Consider the following 24309-nt stretch of genomic DNA (forward strand, 5'->3'; position numbering starts at 1 on the left):
CAGCTCCAGGGAAAACACTGGTACTTTATTTCAGTTTCTGCTCCAGTAGGAAAATTCCTCATTGTGCTGAGTCCTGAAATGCAGCTGTAGAAACACAGGTTGGTGTTTTTGCTTCACACTTGCAGCAGGGCCCTGCCATGAGTGTCTTTACTGACAGAAACAAGACAGCATCTCTTCTTTACATGTCTTTAATTTCAGCAAATTAAATCAAAACAGCAACCTGAATTTGAGGGTTTTAATTAAGACTTTGTAACGGTCCTTAAATGCAGAATGGGTCTGTTGATGGATTTCAGTGACCTCTAACTGCATGCAGAAAAGGAAAATACATCCTGTGACACTGGACACAATTTATTACAGCCCAGAGATGATCAGGATAGCCACCACTCCACAGGACCCTAAAGAAATATGATAACTAGGTAGGGCCCATATTAGTGGAATAGTATGTGGTTGAAGATGCCATTTTATTCTCATCAAGAGAAGGAAACAGAACTTCAGCCCTCCCCTGCATAACTCAGCTGCATTCAGTCTGACCTAGAGCTGAACTACATTGCAGTCAAATGCTAAACTTATGCTGTTGGTTAAAGGAAGGCTTTCACACCAGGGTAGTTCAGAGGTATCTGTAGGTGACAGAACAAAGCTGAAGGTACTTCAAACCCGGTTTGTGTGAATTACACCAAAAGAGTAAAAACGCTGTTGTTACAGCTTTTGAGCAGAACACAGAATCTGAACGCGTAATTTTGTTTCCCCAGTGGTTTTCGTGTGTTTTGATGAAACTGAATGAAAGGACAAAAAAGCCCTGTGCTCTTTGTCCCTGACCCCCAGCATCCAGGGGTGGGTTTTGCACCTACCAACTTCGTACACGTTCTTGCTGGCTGTGGCAGAGCCGGCGATCTCGGCGTAGGGGGAGTCGCGACGTGCCGGGGACTTCATTTCCACGTAGCCACATTCTGAGCTCTTTGGCACCAGGGCTGGTGGGTCTTTGATAGTAGCATAGGGGTTCTCAGAGCTGCTCAGCGAGCAATTACTTAAATTGTACTCCGAGTTCTTCACCAGATCTACAAAAAGAAAACATTTTACTGTCTTGACCATGCTGCCTGCTATGCAGACTGCTACCAAAAATAAAAAGGTTTTGTTTCCTGCTGAGTTCTAAAAAGTCAATCAGAACTGAATATTTAAGTGGAAACTACTTGTAGCACTTCAAAATTATTTACAACAATCAATGAAAGCATCTCAGCTGCTATGCACTTTAATGGGTTTCATCTTGCCACCAGCAAATTACTGTTGAAAAATCTGAGCATCTTCAATTCTAGTTAAAATGGTGCCTAGCATTATACAGAGATACGCTGTAGAATAATTTTCTAACAAGCACTTCAGAACACTTTCTTCCCCTCCAGGTGTAGAACTCAGGACACTTAAAAGAACCGATCTGAGACTGTTCCCAAGAGCAGTGTCTGGGCAAATGGCAGCATGATTTATTTCTAGGGATGGCTTGGGTGGTGCAGAGTTTGAGTATCTGAGTACACAGAAAAGAATAACCAGCTTCTTCCAAGTTCCTGTAAGGCACATGCAGGAGAACTGGCAAGGAAACATCAGGTGGCTTGAGATGTCAGGATTTAACTGAAGGATGAATAACTGGTTTCAGAGATGTATTTGCTTGTGCTGGGAAGTGATTTTGTGGTGGTTGTGTTACTTTGTTCTCTGTGTTGCTCTGTGATATAATGTGGTATTTAACATGAGACTTTCTTAGCCCATTCCTGACTCCATACCCATCATGAGACTGACCTTGGTGGACCTGTCAGTGGATGTGTGCTAATGATTTTGTGATTAATTTGAACTGGGCTTTCTGTAACCACAGAAGTGAAGAATTGTTTAGGTTATAAAAGACCTTTGAGGTCACTGAGTCCAACCATTTATGTAACACTGCCAAATCCATCCCTCAACCACGTTCCCAAGTGCCACATCTTCACATCTTTTAAATCCCCCTGGGGATGGTGACTCCACCACTGCCCTGGACAGCCTGTGCCAATGCCTGACAACCCTTTTAGGAAGGGATTTTTCATGATATGCAATGTCTCAATGTTTGTCTTGTTGCGAGGGGCCCAGAGCTGCCCCCAGGATTTGAGGTGTGGCCTCAGCACAGGGAACAGGCACTGCCCTGCTTCTTCTGCCACCCCATGGCTGGGACTGGCCACTGGCCTCTTGCCCCCCTGGGCACCCCTGGGCTCTGTCCAGCTGCTGTCACAGCACACCCAGGGCCTTATCCAGCCTTCCAGCTCCTCTGCTCCAGCCTGGAGCTGCAGGTGTGCCCCAAGGGCAGGAAAACCCGGGTGTGATAAATCACTGTGCCAGTTTAATTGTGCCCTGGTACTGACAGGGGACAAACCAGCTGCTCTCTGTCAGTGTGTTTAACTCATCATTTTAATGGACTTTGCTACACCTTTTCCAGTGCTTGGATATCCAGGCACCCTTGGCATGCCCTGATCAGAGACCACAAACACTGACACACGGCAGGGTGGCACAGTGTAGAGTCTTGTGAGAAGACTGGGTAACTCAGAAGATCAAAATACCAGATCACTACCTTGAATTTCGGAAGCCTTTCATTCCTGTCTTTGTCTCTGTATTTTGATATCCTTTCCAAGGGCCTGCAGTGGATGTGGGGAAGGTTTGTGGTCATGCAGACCATGCCAGCTGCAGCTGGAATTGCCTTTTAAAGCCTTTCAGAAGAGGCAGCATGTGTTCTGCAGTCTAGAATTGAGCTGTGTTGTGACTCAAGACTGACAAAAACCATTTGATCTGTGACACATAGGGGACTTAAAATGGCTTGGCTTGTGGTTTTAATGGTTTAAAAAAAAAAACCCCAACAATCTCCCTTCAAAAAAGATAAAAAACCCACACCAGCAAACAAACCAATCATGCATTGATTCAGTGTCTAGGAATGATTTTTTGTATTCTCTTCACCTGGAAACAAAAGGTAATTTGGAAGAATAAAAGGCATGTTTATGTAGTTTCATCTAAATACATCAGAAAACAACCTCACCTTTCAGGGACTTGCCCACATATCCCCTATCAAGTCCAAAAGCACCTGAGGAGAAAATGATACAAAAAAAATGGATTAGTTTTAAAATCAAAGAAAACAAGTGATTAGACAACAGCTTGTAAATGTTTAAGCCTTGGGACTAATTTCTGCCCCAGCTGAATAATTCTCTCACAAGAACTATGGAACTGCCCAGGATGGGGGTACAGATCACTTGTACTATTTGCTTGCACATTTTCCAACAGGAACAGGGGAGGTGGGTCATAAGGGACCACTAAATTAGCAAGTTTCACCTCACATAATGCCAGTTACTCTTGAATAATCCTAGTAAGTGCTGTTGGACTAAAGCTTTGGGTGTTTTTTCTTTTGTTTCTGGTTTTTTTTTTCCCCCTTGGTTTTTTTGGGTTTTTTTTTTGGTGGTGTTTTTTTTTTTTTTTTTTTTTGGGTTTTTTTGTTGGTTTTTTTTTTGTTTGTTTGTTTCTTTTTGTTTTTGGTGGGGTTTTTTGGTGGTTTGGTGGGGGTTTTTTGTTTTTTTTTTTTTAACGTTTTTGGGGTTTTTTTTTTTTTGTTTTTGTTTTTGTTTTTTTTTTTTGGTCTGACTAAACCCTACCTACAAGAAAGGCATCCCATCCAATCTCAGGGTGTGCAGAGCCTGCTCCAATTCTCATTTCTCTGCTTCCAAATTTAATCACTCCCAAATCAGGGTCACCCTGTTCCAGCCCCAGTGGCCTGAACACCTTGCACCTGAATCTACAGCTCTGCAATTACCTGTTACTCGCTGATTTCTCTCAGTACAAGTAAACAGCAGAGCACAACAGCTGTCTTCACAGTCCTGGCACTTTCCTGGTTACTGATCTATTCAAATAGCTTTCACTGATATTGTGGAGAGCTCATTTTTAATTAGGCTGTGTTGTGCTACTATGTTACAAGCATTATAAAAGCCTAAAATGATTTTATCTATGCACTATCTAAACAAAACGAGTAGTTTTCAAGAGGGAAGTGGTATTATTTTAAGGAGACCTAAACATAATTAATTTTATTCCTACCCCACCTTCATTTATTAGATCTCATGTCAGCTGTGCTGTTGTTTTCATGTTTAATGCTCAGGTCACCAGCCTCGAGTTAGCAAAGTAATCCTCTTTTATTTTCTAGCAAACAGACACAATATCAGCATTCATCCAGTCCTCTGGAACCTCCCTGATGCTCAAGATCTCCTGCCTGGGGTTAACCACAGCAAGTGTCTCTCAGGAGCATTCAGTGCAAGTTCAAATGCTCTAAGAAAATGTAAAGCTGAATATTGAGCATTATGACTGAAATACTTTCCTGAAAAAAAACCAAAAACAAACCACCAAGAAAACAAATCCCAAACCAAACTCAACAGATCTGAGCCTGAATTGTGGTTTGACCAAGGCTGGGGAAGAGCAGGGGGAAAAAAACCCCAGTGCTGCATACTGAATCTGAATCCCAGGGTCTGGTATATGTAAGTACCAGAAATGAAGGAAATTTTCTGAATTATACTGCCACTGAAAGTCCTTTTTAAGGCTTTCACTGGGCAGTGCAATCCAGCCTTTTTGGAATGCATGAGAGTGGAAAAGGGAGAAAAGACAGCATAAAACAGGATACAGCAACTCTCACCATTTCTTGGGAATTTATCTTCTTAAAGACAATGCTCTTTTAGCAAACAGGAGGCATAGCTGGGAAGGTCTACTATTTACACCTGAAGTGGCTCAGGTAATGAAAAAATACTGTTTAACCCACTGATTGCATTTTGTGGTGATTAAAAAAAAATAATATATGCAACCTTTCATTTATTTGATAAGAATTTGTAATTTTGTCCAAGCAGACCCTTACTGTAAAAACCCCATTGTTCTATGAAACTAATCAATAAGCAAATCTTTTAAAAAAAAATGAGACATTTTACACATCATGTCTGCACTGGGCATCAAAAACTGTTCCACCATTCCTTACAAGGGGTCACTTCTTTATCTCTTCCTGCCTTAAGGGATGCATCCCACATACAGTGAATAACATTCCCATTCTCCTCCTTTCTTTCTTTTGTTTTTCCTTACCAAGCTCATTGAGGTAGCCACCGTGTTTCCAGTCTGCTGGCAGTGTTCCTGTGTAGTCCATGACAGCACTTCGTTTTCCAGGCTCCATATTTTTCAGGTTCACAAACAGCTGGCTGTTTTTTGCCTATTTCAAAGAAAGAGAGGTAATAAAACTGAAAAATTGCAGGGAAGCTGCTGGATTTCCAGGTGGTAATCAGGAAGAGCAAAAATAAGCCAAATAGGAGAGATTAGGGAAAAATGTAAAATAAACTAAAGACTGTCAGAAAAGTTTTTCTGCTTTACCTTTGCCAAGGTCAGTCTCTCCATGTTGGTGACATGAGGTGGGCTGGAGCACTGAGTCAGAGTGTGGTAACTGGGGTTAGAGAAATAGTGGCTGTTGACATTTCCACCATTGGTATGAGGGATGGTTTCTGGAGAGAAAAAGAAAGGAAAATGAACAATGGAAAGTAACACGGAATTTCTTTCTTAGGATACATTTTTGAGAGTGCTGCTCTGATTTCCAAACCTGACCTAGAGTTTCCTAAAAAAAAAAAAACAAACACCCAACAAACAAAAAACTGAGTATCTTTTATTCATTCCAAAAAATGAGAGATACAGGGCAGTAAGTGACAAGTCATGTACCTTTTGGCAAAAAAGCATTCTCAAGTGTAACCTGCTACCTTAACTCCCCTCTCTGCTGTGGTCACTTGCTCTGTTTTTTCCTTTCTAGTCATCATTACAGTCACTTATACCATTAAATCTGCACCAACATTTTCTGGTGCTTCAAGAACACCAGGACCTTTGCTGATTTGCTTTTTCTTAACTCTTTAACAAGTCTTCCTGGTGCCTTCTTCAGCTGCTGCTTTCCTTGACAGTGGTGTTCAGAAGGCACAATTGTGTCAAGTTTCATGTACCCATTGAATCCCAACTCACAGACACTATAATAGGTCAAAAACTCCTGTTTGTTTCATTGCTCCTTCCCTTAGTCAGTTTCAAACCTTTTGCTGTCTGTTTCTCTGCAGAATCTTGCTACAGATAATATGAAATCCTCATTTCCTACACTCTTCCTCTATTCAAGCTGTTGGCATTGAATTTAAAGCCCCTTGTAGAAACCAGATTTTGCCACACTCTTGACAGTATTATAAGAGCAGGCACAGAGGATAGAAATGTCCATTTAATGCAGAAAAAAAGTTTAAGGACGCAAAATGTTGCACAGGAAAAGTGAAGTATGGTCACTTTTCTTTATATTTAAGACATTTTGCCACCTTCATGGTATCAAGAAGCAAAATATGTGAATTCAAGCCCTGTTAGGGACAGATCTGAGCAGAAAGCCAAGAGATGGAGGGAGAAAAAAGAAGTATTCTAAACATCACGTACCTGAAATGGTGTAATCTGCATTGATGACCCTCATAGCAGGGGTGTAGGTCACGGTGGGCATGTGTGTCTCCTTCCCTTTCTGCTTCTGCCTGTAAATGATGAACAGCACCAGCAGGAAGAGCACAACCAGGACAAGAATGATGATGCCAGCTATGGCTCCTATCTGGTAGGAGTCAGCAGGGAGGGCAGTGCTGGTACGGCTCAGGCTGTTCAGGTTTCCCACTATAATTACACCAGCTGGAATAGAAGAAGAAATGAAGATAAGTAGCATAAACCCAGGGTGGGTCACGTGTCAAGAGCAGGAGACAAAATTTCACTTCTAAATCTAACTGTGTTTAGTAAGGCTAAAATAGAACTCTGCCAGAAGCCAATCCTAAGTTTAAGGAAGAATACTTAGAATCTTCATAGAAAGGAAAAACACTCAGAATTTTCACAGAAAAGAGATGTTTTCATGAATTTGAAAAAGTAAGAAGATTGTTTGGGTAAAAAAATAGGGGCAGGTAAAGCCCATGCTGCATCAGCACCTTTGAGCAGCACTGCCCTGCATATTTCAAGCAAATGCACACTCCACTAACTTTGCTCCAGTCAATTATCACTAATTGAATTTAAGGCCTCCAAAACTTACATGAATTAACAGAATGGGCTACTTAAAAAAAACCCCACCTGTCAGATTTATTTAATGAATGACACAGAGATGGTGTTCAATAGGTGCAGCCAGTTTCTGTGTGAAAAGATGACATTAAATGTGGGCTTTACCTTGATCACACCTGGCCCCTTTCCAGCCTGGGCTGCAGTAGCAGGTCCCTGTGATGTGGTCACAGGTGGAGTTGTTGAGGCAGTCACAGATCTGGCGGCATCCATACCCGTAAGTGCCCTGGGGACACTCTGCACAGGACAAAAAGCAAGCAAAATCTCATTAAAGGCTTTGGAGTTACAGGCCTGCAGCACCACAGGAGGCCAGCCCCACACATTCCTGTCCGTGGGCAGCAGGTGGCAATGTCTCATCAGCATTGGATCTCTCCTGGAAATGCTCCTAAGAGGAGCATCCTTCTCGGAGTGCGGGAGAGAAACTGTGCTCAGATGTGTACTCCTCCTTCACCTGCAATGCCACCAAGGCAGTGCAGCGAGGAATCAAGGGGACAAAAAAAAAAAAAAAAGCAGAAAAAGGTAATTTTTAGACATTAGAAGGCAGTGAAGAAATGGGCAAGGTGTGAATAAAGAGTCAGAAGACTCAGATTCTCAGTGCCTGAAAAATCTCATTACCATAGAGGTGGAGCCAGACACCTGGATGGTGTCCTGTGGTGTGACAGAAGTGCTGGGGTAAAACAGAAAAAGGAATGGGTCCTAACCGTGAGTCTAAAATCCACCACACTTTTACAGAGAAATAAAACTGCTGCCCACTGCATGCTCTGATACTCTACTGTGTACACTGAGAAACTACCAGGAGAAAAATGCTAATTATGGAGAATAAGGTAACTGGGGAAGTTGTACTCAATAACTTGAATATAATACCTAATTACTGATCAAAGTGTCTCCTACCTCATGTATGTATCCTGGTAGGGAATTACCCTACACTGATAAAAATAATTTCTTTTATACTGCCACCTCTTGGTACTGTGTGGCCTGGCACATTACAGTAGATCTGATGGTTTTAGCAATTCTTGTATTTCTTCACTTTTTATGAAATTTCTCGAGAGTTCTTCAACTCTATTTACTTCCTTTTATCTTTTTAAAATAATTTAACTCATTTTTCATGCATTCCTCATTTGGAATAATTAAAAAAATGAAGTAACACAGTGGGTGCCAGAGAATGGTCTTGCAGTCTTGACAAATCCCAACTCAAGTGAAAAACTTTGTGTTTATGTACCTCCTCCTTCTCTTGATTACACTCAATAAAACAAGATTATAAATACTGAGGTAAATGGGTGGGCAGAACCCATCATGTCATAAAATATTTTTGCCTTTCAAGATCTGAATTAGAATGAATACCAAAACATGTAGATTAATGTTGCCAAATCATTATTATCAACTTGTAGGATAAAATACAAAATCTGTAACAGAGTTAGATTTGCCAAATTATTCAAAGTGATGTTTTGACATCAAGAGATTATCTTAGTAAGTTATCTTTTCCTGAACATTAGTGACGTTATGAGGAAAAACACAGATGTCATTTGATGGACAAATTTGGGAGCAGAGCCCTGTGAAGTCAGCAAAGGTTGGACAAACAGTCCTGTGCTCACGAGCCTGATTATTCTTTTAATGCTGTACAACATTACACCACCAGTGATGTCAGTGGTGTTATCCCTGATCTTCCTGAGGAGAGAACCACACAAGTGTGTGAGAGCATGAAAACAAAACGCCACCTACGACGCTTTTACAAACCAGCTGTAAAACCACACTGCGAAGGTTAATTTCATCCACCAGCACTGATGTGTTAGTTCTTATCTCCAGTTTTCCAACCATTAGCTGTCACTGTGGTTTATACTAATGGATACATCTCGTTGCTTTCACTGGATGCTAATGACAATTCCTTGGATTCATTTTGTTGCTTTTACATGGTGGAGTAATTGTGTGTCCTTTTACCGCTACGCCCAAAGCGACTAAAACGCAGTGCAAAGAAACGGAAACCACAATTGTGACAGCTTAATTCTGTCGGGTTCTAAACTGTTTGGAAAAGCCTGTGGCCAGCTCTGTGCCCATCAGAAGTGGCCCTGGAGGCCAGAGGCCGTGTCCCAAGGCAGAGGGAGGGGTGTGCTCACTGTGCTCGCAGTGCCGCCCCATGAAGCCCGTCCGGCACGTGCACTGCCCGCTGATGTGGTCGCAGTCGGCTCCGTTCTGGCACTGGCAGATCAAGGCACAGTCCTTCCCAAAAAACCCCAGGGGACACCCTGCAACACAAGCAGAGGGAGGGGGGAGAGGGGTGAAACAGCTGCTCTGGGAGTGGAAGAGAAAACATTCTGGTTCAGTGTTTCTGAGGGTTGCTCCTGCAGCTCCTGAAATGGAGAGTTCTGTCAGCGCAAGGGACCGAGACCTGCCTCATGTGGAGTGGGTTAAAACACATGTCAGGCAAAAATGAAATGGTGCTGGCAGCATCAGAGGTTCTGAAAAGACAGCTCCTTGAAGAAAAGGGCTTCCAAAGAGATTTGAGGGCACTTTGGGAGTCTGCCCATCAGTCAGTGACTCTCTGGACGTATTTCCTTTGTGGTTTGTACTGAAGCATTAAAAAAGCCAAAACAACAACATATTGTACCTGAGCTACTCACAAAGAAACCATTTCAGTATGAAGAAGACACACCACTGCAAAGAGATCATTATTCACCAGCAGGAAGCAGAAAACCCCTGATAGCTGACAGCTGAACCAGCATAGTGAATGTCTCCCAGAACTGCATCCATATGGTCCCGTAATGTATCTGTTATTTCCTGCCACTATGACATTACTCATTTGAAACAGCAAAGTTCTGATTTTATGAAAAGCATGTATTTGAACACTGAATGCAAAACACAGTCAGAAGTCCTATTTTTCTTGAGGTCAAATACAGGGGCTGTGGCCAGGATCACAGTCAGTGAGGCAACTTGAACTGAAGGTAAACCAAGACGAAAGTGTAATACAAAAAAGGTAAGAAGTCAGCTTTACCCATATTTATTTCTAAAATATGCTTATTTCTCAAACTTTGTATGAACTCTTAGCCTGCACGTGATGAATGACACATATCTATACCCAGTCACTGCACAGCTATTTTACTTTAACAGAAGCTCTTAGGGAAAAAAAATCAGTGTTAATGTATTATTAGATGAAGAAACTTCCAAAGGAAATTATGATGTTACAGTCTAGTGAAATAATCTTTCAAGGTTCTAAATAAAAACAGCTTCTTTATCAGGTTCAAGCTGTTCTGGAGAACAATTGTGTCACTGATATTCAGACTTAGGATGAAGCACAAAATCCACTTACTCTGTGTGCAGTAAAGGCCAGTCCAGCCCGGGGTGCACTTGCACTCCCCATCGTAGGCACTGCAGAAAGCTCCATTGTGGCAGTTGCACGTGTGGATGCAGTTTGGTCCCCAGTGGGAAGGTGGGCAAGCTGCAACAACCCAGAGCAATTAATTAACCTCAGATGACAAAGGTTCCTTGATGCACATGAATAGAGCTGCTTCCATTCACACATGAGCACCGCTTTGTTTGCTGCTCGCTGTTTTTCTCCCGAGTTCATGTTTTGGGCTGCTCTGTTCTGAGCAAAACAGCCATAGATTTATTCATTTATTTCAGCTAAAGCATCATTTTAGTCCAGGTAAAAAGTGCTGAAAAATATTAAATGGGTGAAAAATGCATATTTGATACTCAGTAAATAGGACATTCACAGCAGCTTTCTCACAGGGAAAGCCATTAGGTTTCCTTTCTTCACTTATTTTTTACTCTGCAAACAGTCAGGGTGATACAGCTTTTAAACCTCAAAAAGTGAAGGAAAACAGAGAAGGTGGAAACTCCTATATACCCTAGAGCTTTAGATCCAATACTGAGCCTGCTTCTTGTGCTTCCACTGTTAAATTTCATGTATTTGCCTAAACGTGGTGAAGATAATCAGGGCTGTACCTTAATCTGGTTAGCTTAGTTGCTTCCGTGGATCCAATAATCCATATAATATTTCCAAACACCAAGTAATTATCCACAGAATGGAGATTATTTTGTGCACAATCATTTAGGCTCGTTATGAGACAGAATTTACTGGCTGCTTTGGAAATGTCATGATGGATGAATCTGATGCTATGTGCTGCCACTAGAACTGCAAAGTGGTTCCAAAATACTAATTACTATTCAGAGACAGCAAAAGATGATTTTCTTCATGGTAGAATATCACTATGTGAAGAGGGTACTCTAAGAATAGACCCTTTCTGTGGAGTAGGATTCTCATCTTGAGGAGTTTTTTTCCTTTAGTAAAGAAAACAGTACTTTAAGTAGTAGTTAGTATTTTAAAAATAAATAGTAAAAGAAATAATTCTTTAGTACTTTAAAAATAGTTTTATGGAAGTACAGTGTCAGTGTTTCATAGGAGAGAAGCAAGAGGTCAGATGCTGAAGCCTTGGTTTTATTCCTGTGGTAATTTAAAAGGGTAACTCTTTATTGTTTTGTACTGATCTGGTTGCCTGAGACCAAAAAACTCTCGAATCCTTTAAACACTTGCATAATCATTCATGCATAAGTGGGCTGTACTTTTCTACAGTATCACCTTTTCCCCCAAATTTCAGTTCATTAAAAATTATATTGTGATGAATTTAAAAAACCCACTAAGTTTGTTTTTTTATTACTTTCACTCCAGTTGTGCCTTGTAATTATTTTTTTTTTGTTACTGTTTTGTGTTTGAAATTAGTGATCAGCTAGGAAGGAATGTAAATCACATACAGGCAAAAGGTTAGAAGTTTAAAAAAGGTCGCTGGTTCTGAAAGAAATTAATGGAATCATTATTTTCCATGTGAACGAAAGGCCTTTATACAAAGCAAATAAACTTCCTCTGTTATGGTCTGTGAGCACAGCCTCAATAAACACTTCCATTCATATTGCTGGCACCATTTTCTTGATATTGATGCAATAAGTCCCTCCTCCTCCTAAATTCTGCTACTCTTCCAACTACCTACTTATTTTACCATAAAAACAGGGACCTTTGTAGCCACTGGCTTGCATAGGAGTGGGCCCAAGATTTATTTTGGTATCATACAGGGCTGTGCATGCTAATCACTTCACAGAATTTAGCCAGGAAAGTTGTTTTTTGGGTTCTTTTCCCAAACTGACCAGCTGTTACCCTGCACTTGTGCAGAGCCTGTTCACCTGGGCCAGTCAAACCGTAAATGATGTAAAGCAATGAGCCATGTTATTAAAAAATGCACTTCCCTGGAAACCCCAGCACAATGTCTGACATGGTGCAGCTTCTTTTAGTCACAAAAGTGGGCTGAGTGGAATTTTGGCATGTGTGTGTGTTTCAGACTGTGTGGATTTTAGCACTTTATGGGACTGGATATGCTTCTTGTGAGAGCTTTTCTTAAAACAATTATTTCCTCTAATTAGTAAATCTCATAGACCCATCCAGGCAGATGGGGAGTGACCTTTTAATAAAGTAACTTTACAAAAAATAGTAAAATTAGGACCTTCCCTTCTCCTTTTTAAGGCAGTAATGAAGAGTCCAGTGAATTCAGCACAGCAAGACAATACTCATTGAGGCAGAATGTCACTAAAAATGTGTATCTGTGAAAACACTTACAAAAGGAAGAAAGAGGAAAACCCATCACAGAGATCCAAGCACTTAAAAAAAAGGCATAGTGAAAAATTTCTTAACAAAATGTTCAAATGCTTAGTGAGAACAAGGATGCAGCCAGAGCACTAACCTATGTCTGAGAAAATTTCAGCTTTGTTCTTGGCCTGGCCAGAGAAGTTTAGCATCTCTCAATTATTTACCATGAAGTCCTAGTTTCTGACTTAAGACAACGTTTGTTTACACACACAAAAAACAAACAGAAAAAAAAGAACCCAACAAAAAAAATTACTTTAAATAGCTGCACCCTGATTATTTGTTCTAAAATTAAAGGTGAAAAAAACCCCTGGTACTTACGCTGAGAGCAGTCACTACCAATCCATCCAGGGTAGCACTGACAGGATCTGTCAATGGGATTACAAGTCCCATTATTGGTGCAGGTGCATATTCCAGCACAGTTCTTCCCAAATCTGCCACTGGGACATACTGAGAAGACAATGTCAGAGTTAGAACTCCTTAGTGATCAGAACAAGATTTCATTTTCTTCATTTCAGGAGAAAACAACCAACATTTGGATTGAGAGAGGTATTGCTTAGTATAAGGGTAAAGTGAGGTATTACAAACCACAGTGAGCACAACATCCATATTCACTACACAAATAATGCAGAACTGAGAATACAGAAGGTTTCACACTGAAGGATGAAACAACCCTGAGACTTCTGATTTATAAACTGGACATTCCACGACAGAAAGCATCTTTGGTTTCACAGCCCCCAGGTGCTGGAATGGGAATCATCCCAGGGGGACACTGCGGCCAGCTGTACCTTCATTGCAGAGGGCTCCTGTGAATCCAGGCAGGCAGTCACACAGGCCAGTGATGTGGTGGCAGGGGCCACTGCTGTGCACGCACTGGGGGCAGGTCTGGCTGCAGCGGTGGCCGTAGAACCCCGGCGAGCAGACTGGAACCAGAGGGGACAAATTGTCACTGCTGCTGTCCTGCCATCAGCCACCCTGCTCCTGGCTTGGAACTGGCCCTGCTTTCCAGCCCCAGAGGTGGATGTTGTTATTTGTGCAGCTCAGTGATTTGCAGGCCCAAAAGGAGATCTGCTGCCTCTCCTCGAGGATTTGGTGTGTTCTGGTTCATCACGACCTTGTTGACATTCCATTACATGTCAAGCCACCCTGAACTTGGATGATGCTTGGAATGCATGCATACTTTTTATTTGGCTAAACAAGGACATCTTTTGAAGCACATCTGAAGTAACAGCGAGAATAGTTTTATCTCTAGATGAGTAAGGTCATCTTAGACCTTGATTCCTGATGTGTTTTCTAACTTGGAATTCCAACAGCCACAACCTCACTGGATAAAAAGCACAGATGTTTTCCAATCAACCTTTCTTTTACAGAGAAGACTCTTTTAAAGAGTCACTTTAACTTTCAGAGAACCTGAGACCAGAAATACAGAGTTGTGCAGTTAATTGTGATGCTAAAAGCACGAGTTTCTCAAGAAGAAAAAGAAAAAAGGGGAGGAAAAAAGGCCGCTTCTCCCTCTTTGTTGATCTAATCCCTTTTGACATTTATTTCCTGATAAATTAGAATATTAGGTAAGAGATCAAGTGAAATACCTGAACAGCTGCAATTAGCAGTGACTAAACTACCTTGGAATCTTTTCAATATTTCAATTTCATTCAAGATTCAGTCTTTTAATTACACACTTGATACAAGTTATATGGCCAGGATCTCTCCAGAGAGATTAACTTCTCCAAGTGAAACAGTGCCAAAAGGTCTTCCTGTTTACTGAAAAGGCAGTTTCTGACCAGGATCCAAATTATTCCTATGACCTTTGTCTTCCCAGCCTGCAGACCGTGCCTCAGAGGGGCACTGGACTGGGAGCCTCTTGTCCAGGTTATAGGCACAGTTCCAAAACACCAGGGAACATTTTTTACATGGCAGTGTTACACTTTGGATGCACTGACTGACTGCAGGGCCCTTAGAGATTAGATAGTGAGAATAATTAGTGCTCACAGTCAGAAGTGCTCAAGGAATACTAATGCCACACTGATGTGGGAGTCAGCACTGCCATCTCACAGCCTTCAGCTGGAAATGTTGCCATTCCTGGACTGACAGAACTTCACCTTCCTCTGGTTCTCCTCCTCCCTGACAGTGACCATTTCAGGTCATCTCCTGCCTTTTAAGCCTCTTTTGGAAGAGCCAGGAGCATCTTTGCTTGTCCCTAACCCACCTGCTCCTGGATCCTGTTTCTGGGAGACCTACTCTGGAAACTGGGCTCCCCTCCAGTTCCAGACAAGTCACATTTCTCGTCCCTGAACATCTTTCCCTCACAGCTTCAGTGATTCAAACTGAAGACAGCTGGACTGCTGGCAAAATGTGATAAATCTTGGGAGGGCAGACTTATTATTTACCTCCTTGATTCTGCCATGATTTTCTTTAGTTCATCTCTATCTCTCTTCATGCAAATTGCATTTTACCCAGACAAGCTTTTCAAAAGGAGCCATGGGTACATTTGACATTGTCTGCTTACTGTGGGGCCTGATCCCACCGACTATTCTTACAAAAAAAGTGCTAAAAATATTAGCAAATAGCCCGAAATATTAACTAAGCTAATGGTCCTTAGCAGACAATGGGAAGGCTTTTATTTTCTGAAACTCAAGTATGTTTTATTTACCTGTATAAAAAAACTTAACACTCATCAATCACGTATGGAAATGCTTCAGAATGGAATCCCCTATGACATGTCTTGGAAAGTCATGCTCATAGCAGTGCCACAGGACAGACAGTGAATAAAAGGAAAAGGAAAGCTGTACCCTAACAAGAAGAGCACTACTAGGTGAAAACTTTTGTTCCTTTCAGGTGACCCTTTTTTTCCTGTATTTTGACAAAACGCCCAATCAGTGAGTGCTTTCTAGCCTTTCAGATTACAATTAGCAAAGCATTAGGATGCTGTATGATGTTTTCCAAGCAACTGAGGGAGAAACAGAGATTTTTAAAGCATTTATGTTGTCCTTACTTCTCTGGCAAGTGGTGCCTCTGTATCCTGGTGCACACTCACAGATCCCATCATCTGGAGAGCAGGATGCTCCATTTTTGCAGTAACAAGGCAAGGAGCAATTTGGACCCCACTGTCCCTCAGCACACACACTGTCACAGTGAATACCTGCAACCACAAAGAAACAAGACATCTGTGAAGAGCTCTTGTGCACAGTTAGGTCAAACCTTTGCTGAACTTTAAAACACAGCTCACACAACCTGTTTATCAAAACATCACTAACATCAGGAGAGTACAGCAAGATAAACCTGCATCTCTGTTCCTGCCTCCCCCAGAACAGTGAATGAATTTCTCTCATATTCCAGTTTTGGTGAGAGGCACATAAATGGCTTTTGCTTCCTCCATAATGGCTGTTTCAAAACAGCAGAAGGTTTTTGGTTTCAGATTTTATGTTTGGGAAATGCACGACAGAAGGTACTGCAGGAACTTTCCCCTCTGAGCATTCTTTGTGTCTGATATAACTTGTGTATAATAATGGGGTGCAGGACACTGAATGATTTCTAATTAGTGGTGAGCTGATTACTGCTCAGCCTTGTACTGAACGGAAAAATGTAGTGCACACAAAGGGTTTCCAAACACAACCATGTGAGCATTCCAAAATGCTTAGCTGCCACAGTGTTAAGGATGCTGGTCAGTCAGTGCTTTGTTTAACCTGTTTCAGTATAAAATTGATTGTAAAGTGGCCCACAACCTGAATCTCTACACACAGATCCTAATACACACCACCCATTACAATCATCCAATCACAGTTTGTTTGCTGGGTTCTTTTGTTTGTTTGCTTGTCATTTTTCTTCACAATGCAGCAGCATTAAATATAATTTCCCTGCTTTTTAAGAAGCACTGTGCATGTTAAATGCCAGCAGGCACCACCGTGGAACTCAGACTGTATTGTGTCTGCAGCACTTTGCATTAACAATCAAGTTTTATTGTAATGACTCTACTGAATGAACCCTCCACTAAGGGAAAAGTGGACTGGATCCAACCACAAGCATGTCTTTCTTTGTAAGTATTTCCAGCAAAATATGCCACAGGTTCAATGGCTGCCAGAATCCTAAAAAAAGCAAAACAATTTTACATGTGACAAAGAAAAAAACCCAAAACTTTTAACTTTGAACACTAGAACCTACTGCTTGTAAAAATCCTGAGAAATAATTACATGGTTTGCTGATAGATCAGACTAAGAGGTGACTCCTCAACACCCCCAGCATGTGCCTTGCAAAAGCTGCCCATATCTAAAAACCAACTCTCCAATTAGAGGAAAGGTAGAACTCCAGACTCTTGAACTGTTTTTCTCTGCAGGACAATCAACAGACTGAAGAATCAAATGTGTGTTTCAACAGATTGCACCAACCTGTGCCAGCACGACAGAAGAACACCTGACTTTAAAAATCCAGATACTGACAGACAGTACCCAGGCCACCTCAAAGCCCTAACTGCACAATGATCATCAGTACTGACCTAAAACAAACGTATTCTCAGAAAAAGAAAGGCTGATTACATCACTCCTTTTTTACTTTCTGCCTGCCTAGACAGTGTCGTTCTCCTGTCCCCATCTACATTTGAGAGGCAGTGCTGACTTGTTTCTCAGCAGTCTAGTTCAAACTTTTCATTAATCCATTTAATCACATTAAAGAGAGAGGTTTGATTTTGAGAGATGCTGGTGTACAAGAGCAGTATGACATCACTGCATTTCAATTATTATTTTTTTTTTTTCCCAGAAACAAGACCACTTCTTCCAGCTGCTGCTTTTCCTGGTGCTCCCAAACTTGAGAATTTGGTGTCTCTAAGTCAGTGAAAACACAGGCAGAGCACACCTCAGAGGGTTATCTGCCATATCACACATAGCTGCACTCGGTGCACCCTGCTGCAGAAAAGACATTTTTCACAGCCTCAATGGGTGTCAGTGGTGCTCAGTGTATAATGGTCACTATTAACAAGCCAGTGGTTGCCAAGAGCTACCAAAGTGCATTATCTGAGATTATGTAGACCAGTGACATACAATAACACCAGGCTCAATTATACTGCCTTGATCTGTGCACAGAGGATGCTTTATGACAGCAGAGTGTCCGAGGGTGATGCGGGCACGCTGGGATGGGGAAGACAATGGGTCCCATGCTGCACAGAGCCACGGGGCTTAAAACAGCCAGGAACTACCACTAAAAATGAAAAAAAGGGGGGAAAAAGGCTCCTTTTTTTCCCTTGATGTGGGTACACATCAGGGAAAATCATCCCTTAGGGAAACTGAAAAAACCTGCCTTTTATTTCCCACTCTCATTCCTTATGAGGAGGTGAAGAATGGCATCATTCTACTTAGCAAATAAACACTGTGCACTAAATGTCACTGGGTAACAATGATGACAACATAACACACTGAAAGACTGCTGAACAAGACTCTGTTTCACTGTAATTTTATTATAGTCACTCTTGATCATTACTCCTCTGAGTGTAAAGAACAAATGCAGCAAGGCCCAAATCGTTTAGTTATTTACTGCATCTCTACTTATTAAAACAGTTTTCAGTCTCACTCACTATTTATTTACTTTGGTAAGTTGACAAAGCACCTAAAAATAACAAGTTGAGTTTCCTATCTTATAGTTGTAAAAACCAAATGTGTATTTTTGAGAAAGAACAGCTTAGAAATACCAAAGGGGTTTTAAAAAATAAAAAAAAATTAATTTCCAGAGTGATGCTTTTTATGAAATCTCAGCAAAGAAAGCCATGCTTTGATAGAGAAGCCAGAAATTATTCAGGAAAAAGAAGCGTTTTTACTAGAACTTGCAAAGCAAGATCAGACTCAGCTTTTACAACAGTGTTACCAACTGGTTGATGATTGCCACAGTTTCATGCAAGTATTAATCTCTTACACAATAAAATTGTTTTTATTGAGTTTTCATGTTGGTTCTGATACTGATAAGGATATCTGCGAGAAAATGTTTTTGCCAGAGCTATGGACAAAGAGCTCTTTGATGGCCTTCACAAGTTGCTAGGCAATAGCTGAATGGTCATGATAAACTTCAGCTAAGCTGCTCTGAAGAAATGCTCGTGCATTTAATGCCCAGTGCTTTATGCTGGGGGCCTCACATCCAAATCAGCATTCCCCCAGCATTCGTAATTGCATGAATGAAGTGAAGAATTCTTCAGGGGTACCACTCCTTCTGCCCATGCTAGCAGAGTATTTGCACACTCCCTATGCTGTATTTTTAAGTTGAGACTCAGTGATCCACCCGAGTCAGATCAACAAAGAGCTGATTTGTTTTAGCATTTGAAAGGGAGGGAAAAATATTTACCAATATTTCTTACTATCTTCCTAGGCAAATTTACTCTTGGAGTAAGTGCTCTTTTACACCTTATTATGTTTCCATTAGTCTGATAAAAGGTTAGGCAAACTTTAAGAAGAATATATTTTTTTTTGTAAAGAACATGTGTTTGCTGTGCAATTTATGTTAACACACATGGAACTTTCCAGTATAACCCCTCAGCATTAAAAACTATTTATACACTGGTGTACTTCCCATGTGTCAGTGCAAAACTGGATATGTAGCAGCCCAAACTAAAGAAGGAAGAAGACCTTTAAAGGCTGGAGGAATCTTGGTGTCATTGAAGCTAATGATGCTTTCTTACTATGGTCCAACAGCTTGCCCTTCATATTTGAGAAAAACTAACATTTCTGTTAAAGGCAACTGCAACTTCTAGTGGTGAGAATTACTTTCCTAATTTCTCTGTCAAATAACGAGCAGCCCAAAGAAAGGGAGGTGGTGAAAAATGTCACAGATACTATTTTTAAGTACCCTCACTGTCTTTGAGGGAGAGTGGTACCTTACTCCACTGCTGAAGGTAGCCAGAGGAATTAAGTTTCCTAAAGTGAGGAGCTAATAAGAGGATCAGAGATTTTTCTGTAGAAGTTCAGATTTCAGCTGCTTCCCTGCAGCAACAGGAGAGCCATGGCTGGAAATTTTGGTAGGAAACTAGCTAGAAAAGACTGTCAACAAGGACATCTGAGTTTGAAGGCAGACATCCTTATCTGCAGATTTTAGTGGTAGAATCCCTTTTGATATACTTGCAGTACCATTCTGAAGGCCATACTCTTGCTACATACTGCTGTCCACTCCTGAAGTGCCTTTCTTTTTATCTATCAATCCCTAGGTAGCCACCAGCAAATAAGACTTCTCCCTTTTATAACTTCTTTTTAGGCAGAAAACAGGTACACCTAATCACTGGTTTAAAGCTATTTTTTTTTTTTTTTTAATAAAAGAGTGGTATTTCTTCCACATTAAGATCCACCACAGCACAGAGAGGACATACAGACACAGCGAAATCCAGGTGTAGGGTGCAGCCAAACCTCTTATTGGAGAACTTCTCTCCCCAAGCTTGAAAAGCAGATTTGTCATTTATCGTAAGAGAGTGCTCAGATATAATTTCATTTTGCAGCTCACTGAGTATTCCTCCCAATGGGGCCTCATCCTTCAGGAGGCCAGACAGAACTGGTGGGAGTGGAGGGAAAACTATGTTTTTACAAGAGAATCTTGGCTTGGGTGCACTGGTGTTACAGCAGCAGCTCATTTTTAGCTCCAGAGCTGAGCAAGACCCATGACAGCACCCTTCCAATTCTGTTTTTTTGCTTTGTAGGATGGGGAAAAATGCATACTCATGGAAAGCTGAGGGTGAAGGCAGAGCTGCAGCCTCCCAGCATAGCTGGGTGTTTCCACCAGCGGGGTGGGTGTCAGATGGCAGACCTCCCCTTTATAATCCAGCAACAAATGTGCCTCTCTGAGACACTGTCAGAGACACATGGAAGGACACAGAAACAACACATCTGGTGATGGGTGAGCTGAGTAATGCCAGCAGGTGTCCAGCACAGAAAAAGTCACCGACACCCCTCCTGCTGCAGCCTGTGGGTGAACGCCTCTGCCCGCTGGTGAAATGTGGGCTGGTATTACTGCATCTGTCTTTTCCACAAACCACTGCCATTGTTTTGGTACAGATAGCAGACTGGTGGTATTTCATAATCCCTGGCATCACATAGCCTTTAAATCGATTTTGAGAGTAACAAATGTCGCGCCACCCTGACGTGACATCTCCTCGCAAATGCAAAGGTACAGCAGAGCAGTGATGTGTGATCAGCAACACCCACAACACTGCAATTACACTAATAAACTGTCTGGAGGGAAAAAGCTTTTGCCATTCTAATTAATTAATCATATTGCTTTACTTAATTTTAATTGATTAATGCTTTAACCTCTGTTTGCAAGAATGTGAGTTCCCTAATCTTTCAGGAAATTTGGGAGAAATTTATTTTGACAGCTGCTTGCAGAACAGATAAGATTAAGGGATGAGACTATCATGGTGCTTGCTTTGTTGCTTGTTGAGAGAACTGTTAGATGTACCTTTATAATGGAAGTTAACCCAAAGTTTTGGTGTAATTTAATAGGAGAATTACCATTAACTATCAGGAGAGTATATTTTCTGTGAGTTTCTTCTGTTTTCTATTTTAATAGTTCTTGCTCTTTTCCACTCTCTGGCTACTGAGAAATGAAAAAGAATTTTCCCTCCAAATGAAAAAGAAGTTATTTATAAGACACAGTGAAAATGTCAAGGGATGAGGGAGTTTGGGGCAGACATCATCCTCTGTGTGGGCGGATGTTTCTCATTTGTGCCATCCTGTCATGTGGCTCCTGGAACGTGACGGAATGGTCAGACTGCCAGGAAAAAAACATCACTCTTAACTCCTCCTTCCCTAAACAGAATTAAGCTGCTGCAGAGGGAAAACATTTTGCAAACTATAAAAGAGCACAGGATTTCTGACAGAGGTCCTGTAAACCTAAGTCGCTTTTGATTAGCTTGAAACAGAGCCCAAACTAAAACCAGCAACCCCAAATAAAAACAGAGATCTGATGAAAGTCAATTATAACTATTTCTTGACTCTTATAACACAACAATGAAAACGGAACTTTTACTCCTAAGCAGAACCTAGTAAGGAAAAGAGAACACCCTGCTCAAAAACAAACTAAAAACTAATTAACAAAACGAAACCTTAGAGCATCTCGCTGTTGACCCAGTGGGGAGCTGCAGCTCTGTCTGGAGGCTGAGGCCAAGCCCTCGTGCCCACGTCAGCAGCCCAGAGCTCCCTCACACCCCGAGGTCACTGACCCACCCTCCCCATGCAGAGTTTCCTGCTCCCCAGCCTTGTGGGACAACTGTGTCACTCCTTCACTTGCTTCTGAAAAGTTACATAAACTATTCCCTCTGATGAAACTCCCCGTTTCAGAGTGCAGATAACTGTTCTGTTCACAGGGCTGAGGAAAATGCTGTGTTTGAAGTACCTTCTTGGAAAGTCTGTGTTGTTTTGATGGCATCAAAACAATTTGGGAAGTTCATCTTGGCGTCATGGATTTATTTGTGCTTAAAACCAAAAAATACTCACAAGTTCACATTTTTAAGCTCCCTCAAAATGTATTTATTTTTAAAACTGGTTTAACACCAATGGTTTTAAACAACTAAATCCTTCATTTGGGTTAGATAAGCATTAAACTGATCCAAAATCTGGTTTCCATTCTCTTTGTTTTTCAACCAGGTAGGTAGCACTACCCACCCAAAACTAGTACATGTGATGGTTACTTTCACAAATCCAACACCAAAAAAAAAAAAAAAAAAAAAAAAAAAAAGCTAAGCCACATAATTTCTTTCATTCTAGAAGCTCCTGTATTTTCCACACATCCTCCACCTGCTTCTCCACACAACTCTATGCACAACCTCCCTCCTTAATCCCACAATCTTCTGCTATTCCTGCAATGCACTGTTACAGCACAGCTATTTGAGAGCCCTTTCCTGAAGTATTCCCTCCTTTTTTTTTTAATCATTCCAAATATAAGCATCTGCACAAAGCCTGGATTCCTCTCTGGGTATTGCTCTGACATGCGAAGTGTGGGAGGAGGATTTTTCCAGACACTGAGTATAAAGTGAGCTATGCTGTGGATGTTGTAAAGTGTGTCTAGACATCACCAACATGTCAAAACTAGTCTGTCACACACATGCTGTGCTGGTGACATCATCCAGGGATGAAAGGTTCAATTTTATCAATAATTAGGCCTCAAGTCTCTTTCTTGTGAAGTATTTTTCCTTTTAAGAACAAAGGTGAAGACTTCACAAAGTTATTGTATTATGTCTTTATCTTATTACATATTATACAATCTATATTACTGATATATTTTCCTTTCCCATACCTGAATCCAAGCACAGTCAAGGTCTGTGCTGCACTTGAAGCCTCTCTCACACCCTGGGTTAGTTATATCACACCAGCCATGTAATTTTTACAACCTGTTATAAAAAATGCTGCTAGATTTTTAATCTGGCCTTTCAAAACTGCCTGTTTTAACCTGGATCCATTCATTAACACATTTTGACCCTGATTTGTCTGTCTCAATTTTAGAAGACTCACAGGATGTATTTCAGGCTGTGCCTTTTGGACTTGTGAACAGTTCTACCTACCTGCACCATTAACATCAGCAACTCTTCGCATGTTTTTATGGTGGGTATTCTTTGATTAATACATTTAGTAATTTATCAGATCACATTTTGAGCAGATTCAAATATAAGTGTGTGGAAATCTGCCCAAACACACACACAATTACCTGAAAACTACCTACCTGAAAGTTAAGAACATTAGCATCATACCGAAATAAACATGAAGTAGTGTCAGGAAAAACAGCAATAGCTGGTATAAGGCTAATAATATTTTTTCATAATTCACTCAGGTAGCTTCTATTATCTTCTGCACTCCTGAGGCATCTGAGTGGCTGATGACAAAGTCACACTGCAGTTTGTGGGAAGAGAATTGAACCAAAAAGTCCTGCCTCAGTTAGGTGAGTGCTGGCTCTAAAAGATCCTCTCACTCACACTAAGAGGAAATGGTGAGACAGGCCTTATCAAAGAGATAATAAACAGAAAAAATGAGTAAACAGACAGGTTTGGTCTTCCAGAGCAAAGCAGGAACTCTTTGTGCCTGTGTATCTGTATCCCCTAAAGATTTCCACTTCCTACCCCCAATGATCATTAAAGTCATGTTCATCCGAACAGAAAGTAGAAAAAACAGCAGGTAAGCTGTAATCAGCTGCAGTTAATCAACCTGGATTTTAGACACCAAGTATTATGTACTTCAAACAAGATGCTGGCAATCCATCCACAGAGCTAGGAAGAAAGAGCATACAAAAATAAAGGTTTGGGGAAAAAAAACCCAATAGTAAGACTGTACCTATCTGAGGAGATTATAAGCTCACCTCCACCTACTTTGTCTAAAAACACCATAGAAAAAAAGAAAACAATTCTATAATGAAGCTACAAGTCAGGCAGGCTAAACATTAGTTTACAGAAGAGTGGAGTATGTCTAAAATCACAAATAAAATACAAATCACTGATTTTCAGAGCACAAACATGCTTTGCTCATTTAAGGTTTGTTTTTCACGCTGATTCCTCATTATTAAATGGAAGGAGCCCACACAGACAGGTGATGTGAGACCTGTGTGATCCTTGCAACATTGCAGCATCACAG

At 41.1% G+C, this 24309-nt stretch overlaps 1 protein-coding gene across 1 annotated transcript in view; it reads right to left on the minus strand.

Annotated features, from left to right (window-relative positions):
* MEGF10 (multiple EGF like domains 10) overlaps positions 1-24309 on the minus strand; it is an 86167-nt gene that overhangs the window by 3779 nt on the left and 58079 nt on the right. Inside the window, exons 14-24 of the mRNA XM_041464271.1 lie at positions 15726-15872; positions 13522-13656; positions 13055-13183; positions 10409-10537; positions 9219-9347; positions 7216-7344; positions 6460-6696; positions 5386-5513; positions 5104-5227; positions 3038-3082; positions 849-1055 (exon numbers count right to left, since the gene is read on the minus strand). Of these exons, the coding sequence (XP_041320205.1) occupies positions 849-1055; positions 3038-3082; positions 5104-5227; positions 5386-5513; positions 6460-6696; positions 7216-7344; positions 9219-9347; positions 10409-10537; positions 13055-13183; positions 13522-13656; positions 15726-15872 (1539 nt within the window). The remainder of the gene's footprint in view (positions 1-848; positions 1056-3037; positions 3083-5103; positions 5228-5385; positions 5514-6459; positions 6697-7215; positions 7345-9218; positions 9348-10408; positions 10538-13054; positions 13184-13521; positions 13657-15725; positions 15873-24309) is intronic.

This window comes from Pyrgilauda ruficollis, unplaced genomic scaffold (assembly GCF_017590135.1).
Source record: "Pyrgilauda ruficollis isolate IOZ18807 unplaced genomic scaffold, ASM1759013v1 scaffold177, whole genome shotgun sequence".
Classification (NCBI taxonomy): Eukaryota; Metazoa; Chordata; class Aves; order Passeriformes; family Passeridae; genus Pyrgilauda; species Pyrgilauda ruficollis.